At 48.8% G+C, this 17,611-nt stretch overlaps 1 protein-coding gene across 1 annotated transcript in view; it reads left to right on the top strand.

The window, feature by feature from the left end:
• The window catches only part of Flt1 (fms related receptor tyrosine kinase 1), a 169,994-nt gene that overhangs the window by 121,544 nt on the left and 30,839 nt on the right, over nucleotides 1–17,611 (top strand). The window contains exons 16-19 of the mRNA XM_032886730.1: nucleotides 2,526–2,632; nucleotides 7,695–7,827; nucleotides 12,698–12,802; nucleotides 17,389–17,502. Of these exons, the coding sequence (XP_032742621.1) occupies nucleotides 2,526–2,632; nucleotides 7,695–7,827; nucleotides 12,698–12,802; nucleotides 17,389–17,502 (459 nt within the window). The remainder of the gene's footprint in view (nucleotides 1–2,525; nucleotides 2,633–7,694; nucleotides 7,828–12,697; nucleotides 12,803–17,388; nucleotides 17,503–17,611) is intronic.

Genomic DNA, 17,611 nt, shown 5'->3' on the forward strand with positions numbered 1-17,611 from the left:
TTTTCTCACTCCGGGGGTGTATACTGAGATTAAAAGGGAAAAGAAAATATAAGACCTAAGCGTTTAAAGTTTTAACTTAATTTTTAAAATGGGGAGTGGGGCTGGAGAGGTGGCTCAGCAGTTAACAGCACTGGCTGCTCTTGCAGAGGACCTGGTTCAGTTCCCAGCATCCACATGGTGGCGCACAGCCACCTGTAACTCCAGTTCGAGGAGCTCCAACGCCCTCTTCTGGCATCCAGAGACACTGCATGCATGTGGCACACATACATACACACTGGCAAAACACCCATGCACAACACCCATGCATATAAAATAAAAATAAACCAATATTTTTTTTAAAAAATGGGAAGCCAGGGCCTTGTCATGCAACATAAGAGCCTCCACTACGCTACACTGCCAGCTCAAATTTTGAACTTTATGCTGACAGTCATGGAGAGCACACACTGAGGCAGTGGAGTGACAGGATTGGAAAGGAGCCATCTGTGGCCCTGAAAAGGAGTAGAAGTGACCCGAGGCAGTCAAAGCTAGGCAGGTGAGAACGTAAGCGGAAGTGGGTTCTCCAGGCAGCGACAGAGGATGGAGAGGAGCGAATTCCTTCACAACCCCTGAAAGCAGGGGAGGGCAGCGGACGTTGCCTCCCTGACCTGAAGGCTTAGAAGTTCCAAGGAAAGGAGCAAATGGCAATGTCCTCAGATGTGTGACCCTCAGGTCAGCTGGGTTAAAATCTCAGCGCCACCACTCACAGGCAAGAGGACTAAGCATCAACTTCCTCATTCAAAAGATGGGGAAAGTCTACCTCACAGAGCCTTGCCGAGTGTCAGCAGTGTCTCTCATGGGTTTCCGGAGTGCATATGTGCTGTGATTCGATGCAGGCGACCTCACTAACTCCAACTGCCTGCAGCATGGCACCTGGTTTGTTCATCACATAGATGCTCGGAGTCCCATGATGCTCCGGGCCCCGCCCTGTGCCTCCCATCATACCGACCGGGTCTGCACAGTCATCTCCTATGGCTGGGGCTTTCCTTTTGCTCTTCCCTCTCCCATGATGCCCTTCTCTGCCTTCCCGTCTGCCAATCAAACTTATTTAAAAATGCATCTTCCAGAGGACAATGAATCCATCAACCTCGGAGGCGTTTTAAAATTATTGGGGCAGGGGGCGGGGCACGTGCCCCAGCACAGGGGTGGAGATCAGAGGTTAACGCATTTTGGAAGTTGACTCTGGTTCTGTCTTGTTTTGTGGACAAGGTCCCTCTCGTTTCTGTGACTGAGCTGAGTATTTCATTCTAGCCGATGTGTGAGCTTCTGGGCAAGTCTCCTGCCTCTGCCTCCAGCTCACTTCAGGAGTGTGGGGATTACAGTTTTTCCCATGGGTTCCTGGAAATGAAATTCAAGCAATCAGGTCCGCACAGCCAACTTCGCGGCCATCTCTGCTGACCTCGAAAGCCTTTAAAAAGATTGGTTTCGAGGCTTGGAATGTAGTGTGGTTGGTAGAGCACTTGCCTAGCATTTGTGAGGCCCTGGGTTTGAGGCTCAGCACTACGTGAACTGGTTGTTGCGGCACATGCCTATAATCTCCACCTTGAGAGGTGGAGGCAAGAGAGTCAAAGGCACCCTTGGTGATGGGGCCTCCTTGGGATAGCTACATGGGAGACCCTGTTTAAAAAATAAGTAAAAAAATAAAGCAAGGTTAATGTCTTCGTATCTGCTATGAGACACTTGGTTTGGTTTACTGAGTTTCTTGAATGTTCCGACTCTCCATTCCTGGTGTGCCTGCTGTCGCTGTAGGGGAATTTAGCTCATGCTAGCTGAATGAAGACTGAATTAAGAGAACCCCACGTGAGGTACTCATGTTTGAAGCTATGCTATTGCTGAGAGAGAGAGAGAGAGAGAGAGAGAGAGAGAGAGAGAGAGAGAGAAACAGACAGGCAGACAAAGACAGACAAGACTGCCTGCCCTGGGTCTCTCCGCTTGGATCTGAGAGGGACAGTGCTTGGGTTTGTGCTATAAACCGTGGAATCAGTGTGGCTGGGTGGGAAGCAGGTCCCCTCTTTCCTCTCAGCCGGTGCCTTCTGGCTGCCGAGCTCAGAGTCCCAGAGGCAGGGAATAGCACTGTGGTGATTGTGAGCGGCTGCCTGAGAAGAAGCAGGCAGGTGATCTTGACCATCTTTGAGTTTTGTTTTTATTTCCAAGTCTGCTTTGAGGATTTTGTGAGTCCCAAAGTGGCCCTTTTTATGTCTTTTTAATTTTTTTCTTTAGAACTTCCTCTAAAACCCACTAGACAGATTTAGCACTTTGACGAGCCCTGCCCCTCTAATTTCCTTCCATCTTTATTCTCTCTTCTGATTTTTGATTAATTATGTCTGAGAATACTGGTTACAAACTCAGCAGCATTTCTGGAAAGTCCTTCCAGGCTGTTCTCGGCCTGTCTCAGAAGCCTTGGGCTCCCACAGACGCCCAGCTAGAGTGAGGGGAGGCGTCAATTACAGGACTTCTTTCATAGCATCTCTGTGGTTTTCTCTCTCTAGGAACCTCAGACAAGTCAAACCTGGAGCTGATCACGCTCACGTGCACGTGTGTGGCTGCGACACTCTTTTGGCTCCTTCTGACTCTCTTCATCCGAAAACTGAAGCGGGTAAGAATACAGAAGATATGATTACCGAGCCATGCAATCCCCCTTCTGTGTTCCATTGTCCAGGTCTCACTTGGGCAGCCATCGTGTTGAGTGATATATATATATATATATATATATATATATATATATATATTATATATATAGTTAATGTATATAGTTAATGTATATATAGTTAATGTATATATAGCTAATGTATATATAGCTAATGTATATATAGTTAATGTATATATATAGTTAATGTATATATATATAGTTAATGTATATATATAGTTAATGTCACGGGGTGGGGAGGTGGGGGTGGGAGCGGCTCACCCCTAAACAAAGAACTATGGGCAGCTAACAATTGCTGAGAAAGGGAAAATTAGCCTCTCCCAGGGATGATCCCCCTAATTAGTTATCCAGTGCCAAGTGGCCATCCCTAAAATCATGTATGCACAAAAAACACTACTCAGTAAGTCATACTCTCTGAATTCGAGGCCAGCCTGGTCTACAAGGTGAACTGGGGCTATCCAGAGAAACCCTGACTCAATACCTCTCCTCAAGAAAAAGAAAAGAAATAAAAGGGAAGGCGAGGGGTCTGGAGAGGTGGCTCAGAGGTTAAGAGGACTGGCTACTCATGCAGAGGACCTGGGTTCAGTTCCCAGCACTGGCATGGCAACAGTTGCCCGTTTCAGGTAATCTTACACAATCCTCTGGCCTCCGGGGGGAACAGACATGTACACGATACACACACATACAGGCAGGAAAAACACTCAGACATAAATAGAGTTTGTTTTTTTTTTCTTTTTTCTTTTTTTCGGAGCTGGGGACCGAACCCAGGGCCTTGCGCTTGCTAGGCAAGATAAATAGAGTTTTAAAAAGAGGGGGTGGGGCGAAATGAAGACCTGCCTCTACTATATTTCCCATGAGCCTGTGTGGTGTACAGCATTAGTCCCTGTACCAGGTCTTCTGGGGACCTTGGAGAGCGACTGCTACTGTACACCGTCTAGAAGGAAACTTGACTTGACCCCATCACAGAGCTAACTGTCACACTGCAGCCCTGCACTAGGGAGAAGAGATAGGTGACCAAGCCGGGGACACGGTGGCACCTGTATCTTAACCCACCGATCGCCCTAGCATTCAGGAGGCAGAGGCAGGAAGGTGTGCATGTTTGAGGCCAGCCTGGACAACTTAACGAGATGCTGTTTCAGAAAAGAAAAGAAAAACGGAAAGGAGACAGAAAAAGGAAGGGAAGGAGCTAGCTAAAAGATGTAAGGGGCTGCGTGGTCTGTGGAGGAAACAGCATTGGGGAAGCTGTGTGAGGCTGCCAAGGCGGGGCCAGCATTGGCCAGCATAGGCCAGCATTTTCTAGAGATTCTCCTGTATGGTTGTCCTGTGTCCTGTGGGTAACATCTTATGCAGGGTCTCCGTTCATCCTACCAAAATGTCAGGGGGGTGTGTGGGGGGTATAATTCTCCATTTTAAAAAGGGAAACCATGAGGTTCCCTGACATAAAGACCTGGGTCCAAATGTCACTATGGTAGTTTGGTTTTGAGCACAGGCTTGTCGGATCTCAGCTTGATATTTAAAATCATAAGGCATGCTTGGTCGTTGGAATGGGAGGAGTGGCGGCAGCCACCTTCCATGTTCCTATGAGACATCGGTCTTTTGCCAAATGGAGCGTTAGGTTCTGAGACCTGACAAAGCCCCTGCTTTGGAAGGAAACAATTGTTTTGAAAGGAGAGAATACATCTTCTGGGGAAATAACTTGGGGGGGAAAAAGCAAGCTTGCAGGAACTGCCGGGTGGTACAGAGCTGGGATAGCCCAGGGAAAAACATGGAAGGAAAAAAAATTGAGCAAGAAAGCATAAGATGCTTAAGTCGAGATGCTCAAGATAGACTTGAAAGAGGATAACTATAAGGGATAACAAAATCAATCAATCAATCAATCATCAATCACACTCTAACCTACTCCCTTCCTCCCTTAACTGGGACAGCAGCCTTCCTATTCAGCAAGACCTAATTCGATAAGACTAGAAAGATCTAGAACAGATTTAAGAGGGGCCTGACGCTGCCAGGATTCCACAGCTTACGTGTTGGGAGAAAGAGATCGTCTACAATTGGAGTGGAGGAGGCAAAGGTCAAAGATGTCCGAGTGGTTTCTCTAACCACAATGCTAATTCCTCACTGATAAAGAATGTCCCTTACCTCCTCGTCCCCACCCGGCAGAGCCAGTCTCAGAACAATGGCTAACGTGTATTGACCCTTGCTAGAAGCCAGGTCCCATCCTAACAGGTTGGTCAATCATTTGATATCCATAGCGACCCTCTTAGATAAGGACAATTGCTGTCACTGTTTCACAGATAAGCAAGCTAAGTTTAGAGGAGTTAAGGCACTTGGCCTGGGAGGTCGTTTGGCTGTGCACGGAGTCAAAGGGTGGCTCAAATGGAGGCAGCGTCTTCGTGCCAAGTGCTGAGAGTGAGCATCGATTAGAAGAAGAAATATTTGTCAACTATACCCTGTCAGCACATTTCCCTCACAGGTCTGCATGGTGTCCCCTCTCTCTGCCTTACTGAGATAAAACATTGAGTTTTGCAGGAGCCACGTGGGCTCCACTCTAAATCCTCGACACCTCCCCACACTGCATAAATGCAAGGTGTCTCTCGCTAGGTTTCAGCTGCCATGTGCTCTTTCGTGGTTGCGATGCTCGACATGAAAAGCTTCGCCATCGAAATCTGAGCAGCTTTTTCCCTGAGCACCCAGCACCCACAGCCTGACACCGTCATCCCGACTTCTTATCTTTGACCTTTCACCTTTATTGGATGTTAAGCTAATTTTCTGCCCGGAGCTATTTGTCCCACCACGTTCTAATGATAATTTCTGTAAGGCGGATGATTGTAAGCAAGTGACGGATGAAGTGAGCTGTGACTGCCTGGAACGGGCTGAGTAAGGGCTGAGGAATGTGGCAGTGGTGAGATGGCGTCTATGGAAAGGCGGTTTTCCCTCACTTCATGCTTCCCCCAGGTTAAGGGAACTAAACTGGGAAGGGGAGGGCCGGCCTCATTTCAGTGAAGTTCATGTGACTTTGAGGCAAAGAGTCTACGGGAAAGCACTCGTGCTTTCTGTCCCGTCCAGGAGTCTGCCCACAGAAACTCAATTATCAATGCCGGAGATGTGTCCGTTAGTAAGAAATGAACCTGCTGATAGATCCTGTCAATCTGCTTCTCTGTGCTCTGCCGCCATGGTTGCTTTCTGAGTTTGATTAATATTGCCAAGAAATTGAGTTCACAGCACACAGCTGCCATATGCACTTGACATCTCAACAATGCCAAGGAACTCAAACCGTGTCTACATTGACACCGGTTTTTTTTTTTTTAATGATCAACTTGTATTTCTGAGAATAGACAGGACTTTGCATAAGCTAAACCTGTTTTTTTTTTTTGTTGTTGTTGTTTTGTTTTTTTTATGAGAATTGCCATTTATTCCTGAAGTTGCCAAAATCATCACCAAGGATTCACCAGGGGTGCCAAGGGGACGAGGAGGCTCAAACACTGGTTGGGGGTTGTCAGTTTAGAGGGAGTTTAGCTGTCCCTCCCCCATCTAATGCCACAGAAAAGGGTCCTCCTCTGGCTGGCTCCCCTCCCCATCCCCATGTCCAGTTTTTCTCAAGGGGAGGTGGGTTGGGGACTTGGGAAAAGGTTGTAGTGTGAGTGGGCCCCAGGAGAGGGGAGGGCACTGTGGGGGGAGGCCCCCCATTTCACATGCACTCACAACACTGATCTCCCAGGGAGCAGAAATTGGGGAAGCCAGCTGAACCAGGCCTCCCTCCTACCCTGGATGCTAATGGCACTCTGGACTCCAAGGTCTTTTCAGATAGTGAACCAGTTAAGAACCGAAGGTATCTGACCGGTTAGATACTTCAGAAAAGGTTGTGCTTCCCGGGGGGCCCTGGGCTAACCTGGCCACTCCTGGATTTCTTATAAATTTAGAAAAGACAAAAATAATTAGATAACCCCCCCTCCCAGACACACTGCCTGTCCACCTTCGTGCATGTCGTATTAAGATAAACAGAAGGGTGCCGGAGAGATGTCTCAGTGGCTAAGAGCATTTTCTCTTCTTCCAGAGGACCTAGGTTCTGTTCCCAGTACCCACATCATGGCTCCCAAGCATTTGGAACTCCAGTTCCACGGGATCTGATGCCGCCATAGGTACCGGCTAGGCACGGCGCTCTTCCACACACGCAGGCAGAACACACATACACATAAAAGGAAAATGGCTAATCTTTCTTAGAAAGCTGATTGTGGCTTGCTCTCAGTCACTGTTTAGAATCCCATCAGAGGCGCTTCATTTTCCCTTAAAGGAAAAGCTCTCCCACGGTTGCCTCAGAACATGCTCTCTACATGAGGCCAGGGAAGGTTTGGGGTGCACTCACTCAAGATAGGGTGCCCTTGCTTCGGAAATGTCATGAGAGAAAAGTAAAGAGCTGTCTCCCAGAAACACCACACTCCAGCGCGAATGCCTCTCTCAGTCACTGACCGATTGCTGTGAAGAGACACCATGACCAAGGCGGCTTTTAAAAGAAAGCATTTAACTGGGCTTTGCTCAGTGTCCGAGGGTGAGTCCATGACCATCATAGCAGGGAGCACGGTGGCAGTCAGGGGCGGCAGTGGAACAGGAGCTGGGAGCACACACAATCTGCGGTCACGGGCAGAGAGAGGAGGCTGGGCTTGGCCTGGGTTTTCAAACCCTCAAAGCCCCACCCTCAGTGACACACCTCCTGCAGCAAAGCCACATTTCTTAATCCTTCCTCACAGTCCACCAACTGGGCACCAAATATTCGAATATATGAGCCTACGGAGGCCATTCATATTCACACTGCCAGAGTGAGTGAGTGAGTGAGTGTGTGTGTGTGTGTGTGTGTGTGTGTGTGTGTGTGTGTGTGTGTGTGTGTGAGAGAGAGAGAGAGAGAGAGAGTGAGAGAGAGAGCGATGTTGTCAAGTAGTATAAACTGAAAAGCTGAGGTTTTAAAGTTGTTTTTCTTCTCAGTAACTTTGAGGGATATGTGTGTGTCTCTATGTCTCAGTCTTCTTCCGAAGTAAAGACGGACTACCTGTCAATCATCATGGACCCAGATGAAGTCCCCCTGGATGAGCAGTGTGAACGGCTGCCCTATGATGCCAGCAAGTGGGAGTTTGCCCGGGAGAGACTTAAACTAGGTAAGACATTTATCTGGCAGACCCACAAGCCCGTCGGAGAAACCTACCCCACACAAAACACTTGTAAGAAAAGCAACAGAGAGGGAAGCGAGACTTTGGGAGTCTTTATTCTAGCTGCCCATCTACTGGCTGGGGGCGCGGACCAGGGGGAATGTAATCTGTTGCCGAGACAAACGGACAAAGTAACAAGAAACACCTGTGAGCTGGTTCCGTAGTTACCGAGTGGCAGGTGCTGGCATAAGCCCCAGAAATACAAGGTCTTGTTCCTTCGCCCTTAGCCCCCAACTAGTCTCCAGCTAGTAGGTAAGTAAGGAAGAGGAAGGGAGTCCCAGGTTTACAAGGCCAGGAGCCCTTAGATAGCAAAGCTACTAGGAACATAGACACCTGTTGCCTAGAACAGTCCAGCAGAGTGCAGCTCAGTTAAACCAAGCTCTCTGTGCAAACCCACGAGTTGTAAGACGATCTGTGACTTCCCCGGTGTGTTGTGGTTCAGCCCTCAGCTGTCAAGACTTAAGTTTCACTTCTGAAGAGCAGAGACGTCTTTTCCAGGTAGGGCAGATGTTGTAAACAGCAGGCCCCTGGGCTCGCCCCCAGTTCCTCTGGCCCCCACATCACAATGCACACTTATCTCCCGCTTTGGCGCTGCAAAACAATCGGAGCCTCAATGACTCCTACCCAAAATGTCTAGGGCATGGCTTCTCCAAGTTTTCCACTTGCTCCGGTGTATGCCAGAGTCATTAGTGGTTGGAACTAGGAAAACAGATTGTGAGCCCGGTGTCCTCTGCTGTCCCGACCCTTCTCTTCACAGGCGAGCTGCACTGGGGTGGGGAGGGGGGTGGAATGGTTTCTCTGGCTTTTCTCTTGGGGCTTGAACTGATTCTGCTTACAGGGGGAGAGGGGAGTGTGGATGAGGGCTCTGTTCGGCTTGGAGGGAAAAGCTTGGGGAGTCAACTAAAAGCTGGAGAAAGCCAGACAAGGCTGGTTGGGGTTAGGGGTGGGGAGCTGGGGGGAAATCTACGCTATTTTGAGCGAATGAATAAATGCAGGTAGCGCAGTAGATGAATTCACAGATGAATTCCTTCTGTGAGGATGAATGTTCAGGCAGCCTGCTGAGCGCCTCGGTGACCTTGGCCTCGGTGACCTTGGCAGGGAGCACTGCTTCATTGTCTCCCACAGTCAGGAGCCGTTCTCAGGCCACTCTGCTCTCCAGAGTTGTTAGCTAGGATTAGATATACTCCTTCCAGGACAGGATTCATGAGAGCTCGCTGCCAACTCCTGACCCCCCCACCCCCACCCCAAGCCCAACCCACCCTGTTCCCTTCATTTCTACTCACTTTAATCCACAGCACCGAGTCCCCCTAGGCTGTTTTCTCTGTCTCCAGAACTCCCTTGAGCTCTGAGAATTCACATAATCACATTTCATAAGGCTTTCCCTGTTGAAGGATTTTCTTGGTGAGGTACTTGCTACGGGGAGAGCTTCAGCTCAGCTGGGATTTGGCTGGTATCCATCTGAGTCAGAGATGGGTAAGAGAGAATGGATATCAAGTTTTTGAGTGCACAGTGTGGCAACAAGATGGGGAGGAGCTCCCCTCTGATTAACGTGGGAGCAAGGAGGCCCCAGACTTCTCGGCTGCTGTTAGCCAAAGAAGTGACAAAGCTATTTGAAATCATGGCTGGCAACAGAAGGAACCAAGGTTATGTCTAGATTGGTGGAGAGGGGAAAAATGTTTTGATGGGCAGTGTTACATTGTGGGGGGCGGAGGGAAAGGAAAGAAAGAAAAGAAGTAAGAAATGCACAGGCCAAGGGGTGATTTTAGCAGTGTCTTCTCCGTTCACTACAGTGTCCAGTCTTGGAGGAGGCCCATCAGAAGTTTCCTGCTTGACTGTTCCATTGGAGCCTGTTAGTATAATTGCTGAAATTAGGAGTGTGGGGGTGGGGATAGGGGGGCATGACTCCTTCCCGATTCCTTACTATGATCCCTGGGAGAGGATTCAACTCCCTTAAATGTACAGGATACTGTCTACATAATAGGCTATTTCTATTAGAAGGCAATGTGCAGGAGAAGTTGCCTTACCTGGAAAAGTACACAGGAAGTCTGGAGCTGGGCAATCACCATAGCCAATAAGATCAGTTCCCTTGATGGCCAGAGAGAGGTAGCATTGATTAGTTAGCTTTTGTCATGGTGGCCAGAGTAGCTAACAGAAACTTAGGAACGGAAGGCTTTTGTTGTTATTGATGACGATGATGATGACGGCTTCAGGAGGTTCAGCCCATGGTGGCCTGGCATTGTACCTGGGCATGGTGACATCATGGTGTCAGAGCCTGTGGCCATGGTCGCTCCTCACGTCATGAGGACAGGAAGCAGAGAGACAGGCAGGCAAGGGCAATGGAGAACATACCCCCACGAAACCTCTCCTTGGGACCTACATCCTCCAGCTCAGCCAACCTCTTCGAGTTTCTAGAGCCCCCTCCAGCCACCCCCCTCCCCTGAAATAACACCAGCTCTGGAGTAAGCCCTTGTGCGAGAGTTGAATCCACGGAGGGCGTTTCACATTGAAAACATAACAGGGGCCAAGTTCGTGCTGCCCTGCCCTCTCTCTCCCTGGAGTGGCTGCCACTTGTCAAGGCTATTCCGGTACTCTCGCATTGCATGACAGTGACCTAACACATTTCTGAATGAGTGTGTGGCATTCCAGACAACACTAAGAGTTCCACGGAAAGGAAGCGTTCAGGCTAGGTCAAGTCCAGTGTGAACTAGTTCTCTCTGGAACTGGAACCAGGGATCTGAAGTCAGATTCCAGTGCACGAGACGAGCCCCAGATAGCGTCACGTCGTTTTATGGGGCAGCCCAGTGAGGCCACGTTGTTCCCACTGATGGAAGCAAACCCCCAAATGCCTGTTAACACACAGAGTGGAATGTCCAAGGAAGGCCAGGAAGGGAATATGTAGGGGTGGGCACTGGAGAAAGGCAGGAGCTTCTGGAGTGTCCCAAAGTCAGGAGGCAGCTGAAGGACGACATTGTTCTTTCACTCTGAAAAGCAAAGACCAACCTTCAACCAAAATCTGCCATTTGTTCTGAAAGCCAGGACCTCTCCCCCACCCAACCTTGATGCACAGCACTTTGAGGGGGCGTGGGGGGGACATTGTTTTCGCTTCTGTTTTAACTCAGAGCCCGTCTGGCTCAAACCGGTTTACATGAAAGGGCGTGTGACTGTGTCTCTCTGTCCCTGTTTCGTGCTTTGGGAAAGATCGGGTTCAGTAGCCACCAGCTGTACACGGCTGACTTTAGAGAACCATGTCATCTCCTGGTGTGGTCCTGCCGAGCAGAGCGTGTCCCAGGAGGCAGCTCTCGGGATGACTCTCATCACTGAAACTGCCAGTGTGCCTCATGGAGGGCAGTTGACTTAAAGCTGCAGCAACACACAGTCATGCATACGTGGACAAGGTCACAAGAGCATCTATCTGTCCACCTGTCTGTCTGTCTATCTATCCACCTGTCTGTCTGTCTGTCTATCTATTTATCTATCTATCTATCTATCCATCTACACACACACAACAGAGAGAGAGAGAGAGAGAGAGAGAGAGAGAGAGAGAGAGAGAGAGAGAGAGAGAGAGACCCTTTGGGGTAAGGAATTGGAGAAAGGAAGGCTAATTAACTGAACGTTTATTAGCAGGGCAGTCTGAGGAAGGAGCCTGGGATGGAAAAGAAGGGTTACATTAATTAAATGGGCAGAATTTACTTTTGCCCAATGTCATTCTATCCCCCAATCCCGCTCCCCTGAGGGCACATCACAGTACAGAGTGGTTTCAGCAGACCATGCTAGGGGCAGCCGCTTTCTTATGGGGCACTATTTAGCTTCCTAATTGTACAAACGAGGGGCTTTCAGCCCACTCCCCGCCCTGCCCCCCCCATCTCCGGTCCACAGGGCTCCCTAGTCGCTATCCACCAGTCCTAACATGGCTGTCCATCCTGCCATAACTGGACAGGGCCTCCTTTATAACAGTTACTATGCCACAGACTTGGTGGTTCAGACAGTGCCCTTCCCTGTGTGAGTCAAGTTGGCTCATTCAAGTGTGGGGAAAGCCATGGATCAACAGTCACTACAGCAAAACATAGCCGGCACCACAAAAAATACCCTGCTTTCTTACGGTTTTTGGCAATTGCCTCTCTGGGGTTGAAGCAAATTACTACCTATGTTCTGCCATGGCTCATGTGCTGAAAACCACAAGGGCTTGTAATGGTCGTATGCCCATATAAGAGCTACCAGGAAATGCTCCGACCAGCACGGAAGTCTGAGAAACGACCAAGTGCTTATTCTTAAGATCTGAGGCATCGTTACACCAACAGCAGTCACTGCCATTCATCCTTTTTACCGGAAACGTAAGGAATGACCTCAGTGGCAAGAAAAAGGGCTTGGTACTTAAGTTAATAAAAAAAAAGTAAAAAAAAGAAAAAAGAAAAAGGGCTTGGAATATCTTAGTCATGAAGCAGAGAGAAGCTACCTGGGTTTGGCGTTTTCTCCCTTCTGGGAGACTCTACGGCCAGTGGAAATGGCTACTTTCCTTTACTGAATGCTCGAGAAGCTTAGACTAGTCTTGAAGGATATGGTGGGGCGGGGGGCTCAGAAGCAGATGGACGAGTTCAGAGGAAAGGACACTTTCCTTTGGGTCAGTCCTCCTCTGGGGTCAGTCCGTTGCAGAATCCCCTTCAAAGATGCCCGCCTTGCATAACACATACAAAACAGCATTTCCTTCCTGGAAAAGACTCAGGCCAGCTGTTGGCAGACCAAGCGTAAACCACTTCTGGGCTTTCCACAGTCTCCAAGATGGTGGGGGAATTTCATTAACCAAGGCCTTCTTCTATTGTAGGCAAATCGCTCGGGAGAGGGGCTTTTGGGAAGGTGGTTCAGGCCTCGGCATTTGGCATTAAGAAATCACCCACGTGCCGGACTGTGGCTGTGAAGATGTTGAAAGGTACGTGTGCCATTCGCCAGGGCCTGGCTGTCAACCACCTTTCACCTTTCTGCACCGTCAGGGCTTCTGTGTGCCTGGGCTGTAGATTCAGCGACACTAGCTCAGAATAAACCTTGTCAATGAAACAGTCCAGCACTGTCCCCAGGAGAGATCGCTGTCATCCTAAGGTCTTTCTTTCCTCACCGCTCAGGCGAAGACACCTGAGGGCTTAGACCTATGGCCGTCCTACGTTCAAAAGGTTACAGTTGCCGTGGTCCAGGTCCACTGTGGTTGCCAGGAAACAGCACATTGCACAAATCCCAAGGGCTCAGCCTGGGTTCGCCCCACTATAAAGGGAAAACAAAAAGCTAGAGAGAACTGGTTGGTCAAAAATTTTATTCTAGGATGCCGCCAAGCCCTGCCCAGAAAACATTGCTTCTTTATAAATAATAATTTTTTTTTAAAAAAAGGATTCCATCTCTCTTGAGTTGAGAGACAAGTCATAGACGACTGGGTGGGAGGACTGTACATGGTGGTGTTGGTTGCCACCCTCAGTCAGGCTGGAAACAGGATGCGAGGAGGCATGTGCACACCAAACCCTGGAAGGCTCACATGGCCTTCGAGGTGTGAAAAGGCTTTGTTCGTCCATGTGGGACGAAATAAGTCACACCGCGCCTCACATCAGGATTTCAAAATCAGGAAGGAGGCAGAGTAAAAGCAAACCACTGCTGGGCTTTCCACTGGTCTCCAAGATGGTGGGGGAATTTTTGTGCTTTGCTTTTGGTTTTGAGAAAGGTTCCCGTGTTGCCCAGGTTACTCTCACACTCCAGATCCTGCTGTCTCCACCTCCCAGACTCCCCAAACTCTTGTACCTCTTACTCCATCGGCGCCACACTCTGGAAGTTCTGTGCGAACACATTTCTCACCTCAAAAGGGCCATGTTCATCAGCAAAAACCAGATAAGCATCCTTAAAGGAATGAGGCCGGACAGTATACCATAACTCACACTGGGCATGTGCTCCACTACGATCACTATAATTGATTATATTTCCTCTTTATTTTTATTTATGTCTGTGTGCGTGGGTGCCTGTTTGCATGTGTGCTGCATTCACGCATGTTGCCCACGGAGGCCAGAAGAGGGCGTCAGGTCTCCAAGAACTAGAGCTATAGGTGGTGGTGAGGTAGGTGCCCAGTGTGGGTGCTAAGAACTGAACCCAGGTCCCCCGAAAGAGCAGCAAGCACTCCTAACCACTGAGCCACCTTCCAGCCCCACACGGTATTTTTTTTTTTAACATGTTTTATAAGGAACCAGAAGAGAGGGGTTTTAAAGCTTCCTCTGCAAACAAACATAAATATTTAAGGAGAAGGAAACGTTACCGAATTGGGTCACTACACATTGGATGTATGTCCTGTATTGTAGCATACCCCATAAATACCCACAATCCTTACGCAAACCTTGTGGGGAGGAATTTGTTTGGGGCAGACCACCCAGACGAGAGTGGGCGTTTCTGTGAGAATGCCATCAGACCAGCACTGTCCTCTACTCCTAGACTCTGAGTAGAGGTGACAGCAGCAGGTCTTCTGCTGGGGAAAGCATCAGACTGGCCACTCTTCTCTGTCAACTCCCCTGTTGATGCGCAGTGTCTGTCACTCCCCAGTTGCAGACCGGAAAAGTAGCTCCGAAAGGCTGAGCAAGCTGAGCCGCAGCCCCCGGCTTTTTCTCCTTGCCAAACAGGGATACCATCTCGGGGTTTGTTAAGTCATAAGAGAGAAGGTTCTAACTTGAGATTGTTTTTGAGGCCAATCTCTTCTACGTGATCCAGAGATCATGTGTGATACCTACTTGTGAATTCGGGGCTGAGCGATGGCTGTTCAGTTCAGAGTACTGGCTGGATGCGGCTTCAGTTCCCAGCAGCATCATGGCAGCTCGCACCTGCCTGTTAATGCTGATTCCAGGGATCCAATGCTCTCTTCTGGCCTGCACACGCACCAGGCACACACGCACTGCACACACACACACACACACACACACACACACACACACACACACACACACACACACACACGCAGGCAAACAGTCACATGCATAAAATAAGATCTGGGGTTGGGGATTTAGCTCAGTGGTAGAGCTCTTGCCTAGGAAGCACAAGGCCCTAGGTTTGGTCCCCAGCTCCGAAAAAAAGAACAAAAAACAAAAAACAAAAAAAAAAAAAAAGAATACATTAATCTGTATAAAGGCATCGACAGAAAAAAAAGATTTCCACAACACCCACGCCATAGAATTCCTTAAATAAAATAAAAACAATCCCCCTGCCCCAAGCTTTCTTGCTTAAAGTAGTTTACTTTCCATTCCAGGGGAACTAGAAAAAAAGCATGATGTCCAACAAAGGGCAGAGTCCCCAAGCATAACCTTAAACTTTTTGGAGTTTTGGAAAAAACTGTCCGTTTGGAAAAAATGTCCAAAATGAGAAAACTAATCAGCTGTCTGTTTATCCAAAAATATTTGTTGAGCAGACACTGTAAGCCAGCCCTCCCCACTGGGGCTTTGAGTTTATCTGGTTATTATTAAAAAAAAATTATTCCATCTCCTAAAGCACTATACCAATATCTACTACAATAATAAGTGTACACACCTTTGACCCACTTCCAGGTCTCTGTTCCACAGAAACCTTTGCCTGTGCACATGCTCACCCTAGGGTGTTCTGGTATAGCTTTATTTGTAATAGGAAAAAAAAGAAAGAAAAGAAAATGAAGGAAGGAAGGAAAGAAGGAAGGAAGGAAAAAAGTGGGGCTGGGGAGATAGCTTGGTCTGTGAAGTGTTTAGCATACAAGCATAAGGATCTGAGTTCGATTCCCTGACGCTCTAGACCTCAGAGAGACCCTATCTCAAAATACATAGTGGATATATCCCGAGGAATGACACCTGGGTTTGTCCTCTGACACACACATACACACAGGGACACAGGACCTGCCTGGATGAGCCACACAGAGACAGACAGACACACCGACACACAGACAGTCACAGACACACCCAACTGAAGACGATACATGTCAGAGGAAGCACAGTAGTCCATTAAAAGGAATGAAAAGAAGGCTGGAGAGATGACTAAGAGGTGACAAGCACTTTCTTGTCCTTGTCCTTGAGGACCCGAGTTTAATTCCCAGCGCTCACATAAAATAAAAATAAATAAAACTTTAAAAAAAAAAAGGAATGAGAAGAATTCCTTATATTAAAAGGGGGAGTGAATCAGTGTGTGTGTGTGTGTGTGTGTGTGTGTGTGTGTGTGTGTGTGTGTGTGATGAAAGTCAGAGGATCACTTGCAAGAATCAGTCCTTTCCTTCCACACATGGGTTCCAGGGATGGAACTCAAGTCATCAAGCTTAGCAGCAAGCTCCTGACTCACTGAGCCACTGAGCCGGCCCTCAGAGGGTATTTATAAGTGCATATGGAAGGTCTGAAGCTCACGGTGTGGACAGTGGCTGCTTCGAGGAAGGCGAGCAGAGCAGAGTGACTTGCACCTTTTACTCTAGCACCTCAGACTCCTCGCAACACTTTTTGGTCTCTTATCGTGTGCCTTCTGCCGGTGATGGAAGGCTTTGCATATCCTAGAGATGTTCTGCCACCGCGCTGTAACCACCCACACACACATACCTACAAACATGTAACATACGCATGCACAAGTAACATATACATACGTGCACACACACGCTCTCACACACGCCCCTTCACTGATCTCCATGCTCATACTCTTGGAATATTTTACAGTAACACTTGTTAGTATTTTTTTTAAACAACTAAGATTATGAATAACTCAAGAATGAATGTTAGGACCAAGTACGGGGGTTGGGGGGACTCATGAAGTTAAAGTGGGGGCAGTTAAGGACACTTGCTGCTCTTGTAGAGGACCTGGGTTCCATTCCAAATGCCCACATAGTGGCTCACGACCATCTGTGACTCCAGTTCTGGGGGGTCCTGGCGGGTGCCCTTTTCTGGCCTCCACACCAGGCACAGACATGGTGCAGGCACAACACCCATACACAATTAAAAAAAAAAAGCTCGATCGCTTGAATGCTGGTTGCCTGAGATAACCCTTGAATTCCAGGCGTGAAGGGGTCTAGAGAGAAAACAACACGTTTGGACGGTGTTTACAGAAGCAGTTAGCCTGATGAGTAGAGCCTCCCCACCCCCACCCCCTTCCTTCCTTGTGACTCCCGAGAAAGGAGAATGAGAAGGAAGGTGTGGGTGGACCCCATGCCTGAAGGGTTCTTGCCTCACCTGTTCTGGAAAGTGAGGTGGTGAGGGGCCGGCTCTGAGTCAGCACATTGTCAGCACAGCCAGGGCCACCAAAAGGAAGCGTCTCCGGTGACTAACCCCATCAACACAGCGGGCCTCTGTGCGATACAGAGGATGTTGGCCCAGGAGGGTAGGAGGAATAAAAACAGTCTGGCGACTTGGCCTTTCGCAGAATGTGGGGAGGTTAATGAAGCAAGGACAAACAAGGAGGGCAGGCATGCAGCCTCCAGGGCAGGGCGGAAGCAGCCTCCAGGGTAGGGCGGAAGCAGCCCCATTGTCCTGGAGCCCTGACTTTTCCTTGCTTCTCACACAGAGGGGGCCACAGCCAGTGAGTACAAAGCTCTGATGACCGAACTCAAGATCTTGACCCACATCGGCCATCATCTGAATGTGGTTAACCTCCTGGGAGCCTGCACCAAGCAAGGAGGTAAAGGAAGACAGGAGAGGCCTGCGCCTTCTGTCACGCTGAGAAGGGAACTCCCAACTCACACAGCACCCCCGCCCCCCCACTAAGAAAATGGCTGCCCTGTCTTTCT

This window comes from Rattus rattus, chromosome 16 (assembly GCF_011064425.1).
Source record: "Rattus rattus isolate New Zealand chromosome 16, Rrattus_CSIRO_v1, whole genome shotgun sequence".
In the NCBI taxonomy this organism is placed as follows: Eukaryota; Metazoa; Chordata; class Mammalia; order Rodentia; family Muridae; genus Rattus; species Rattus rattus.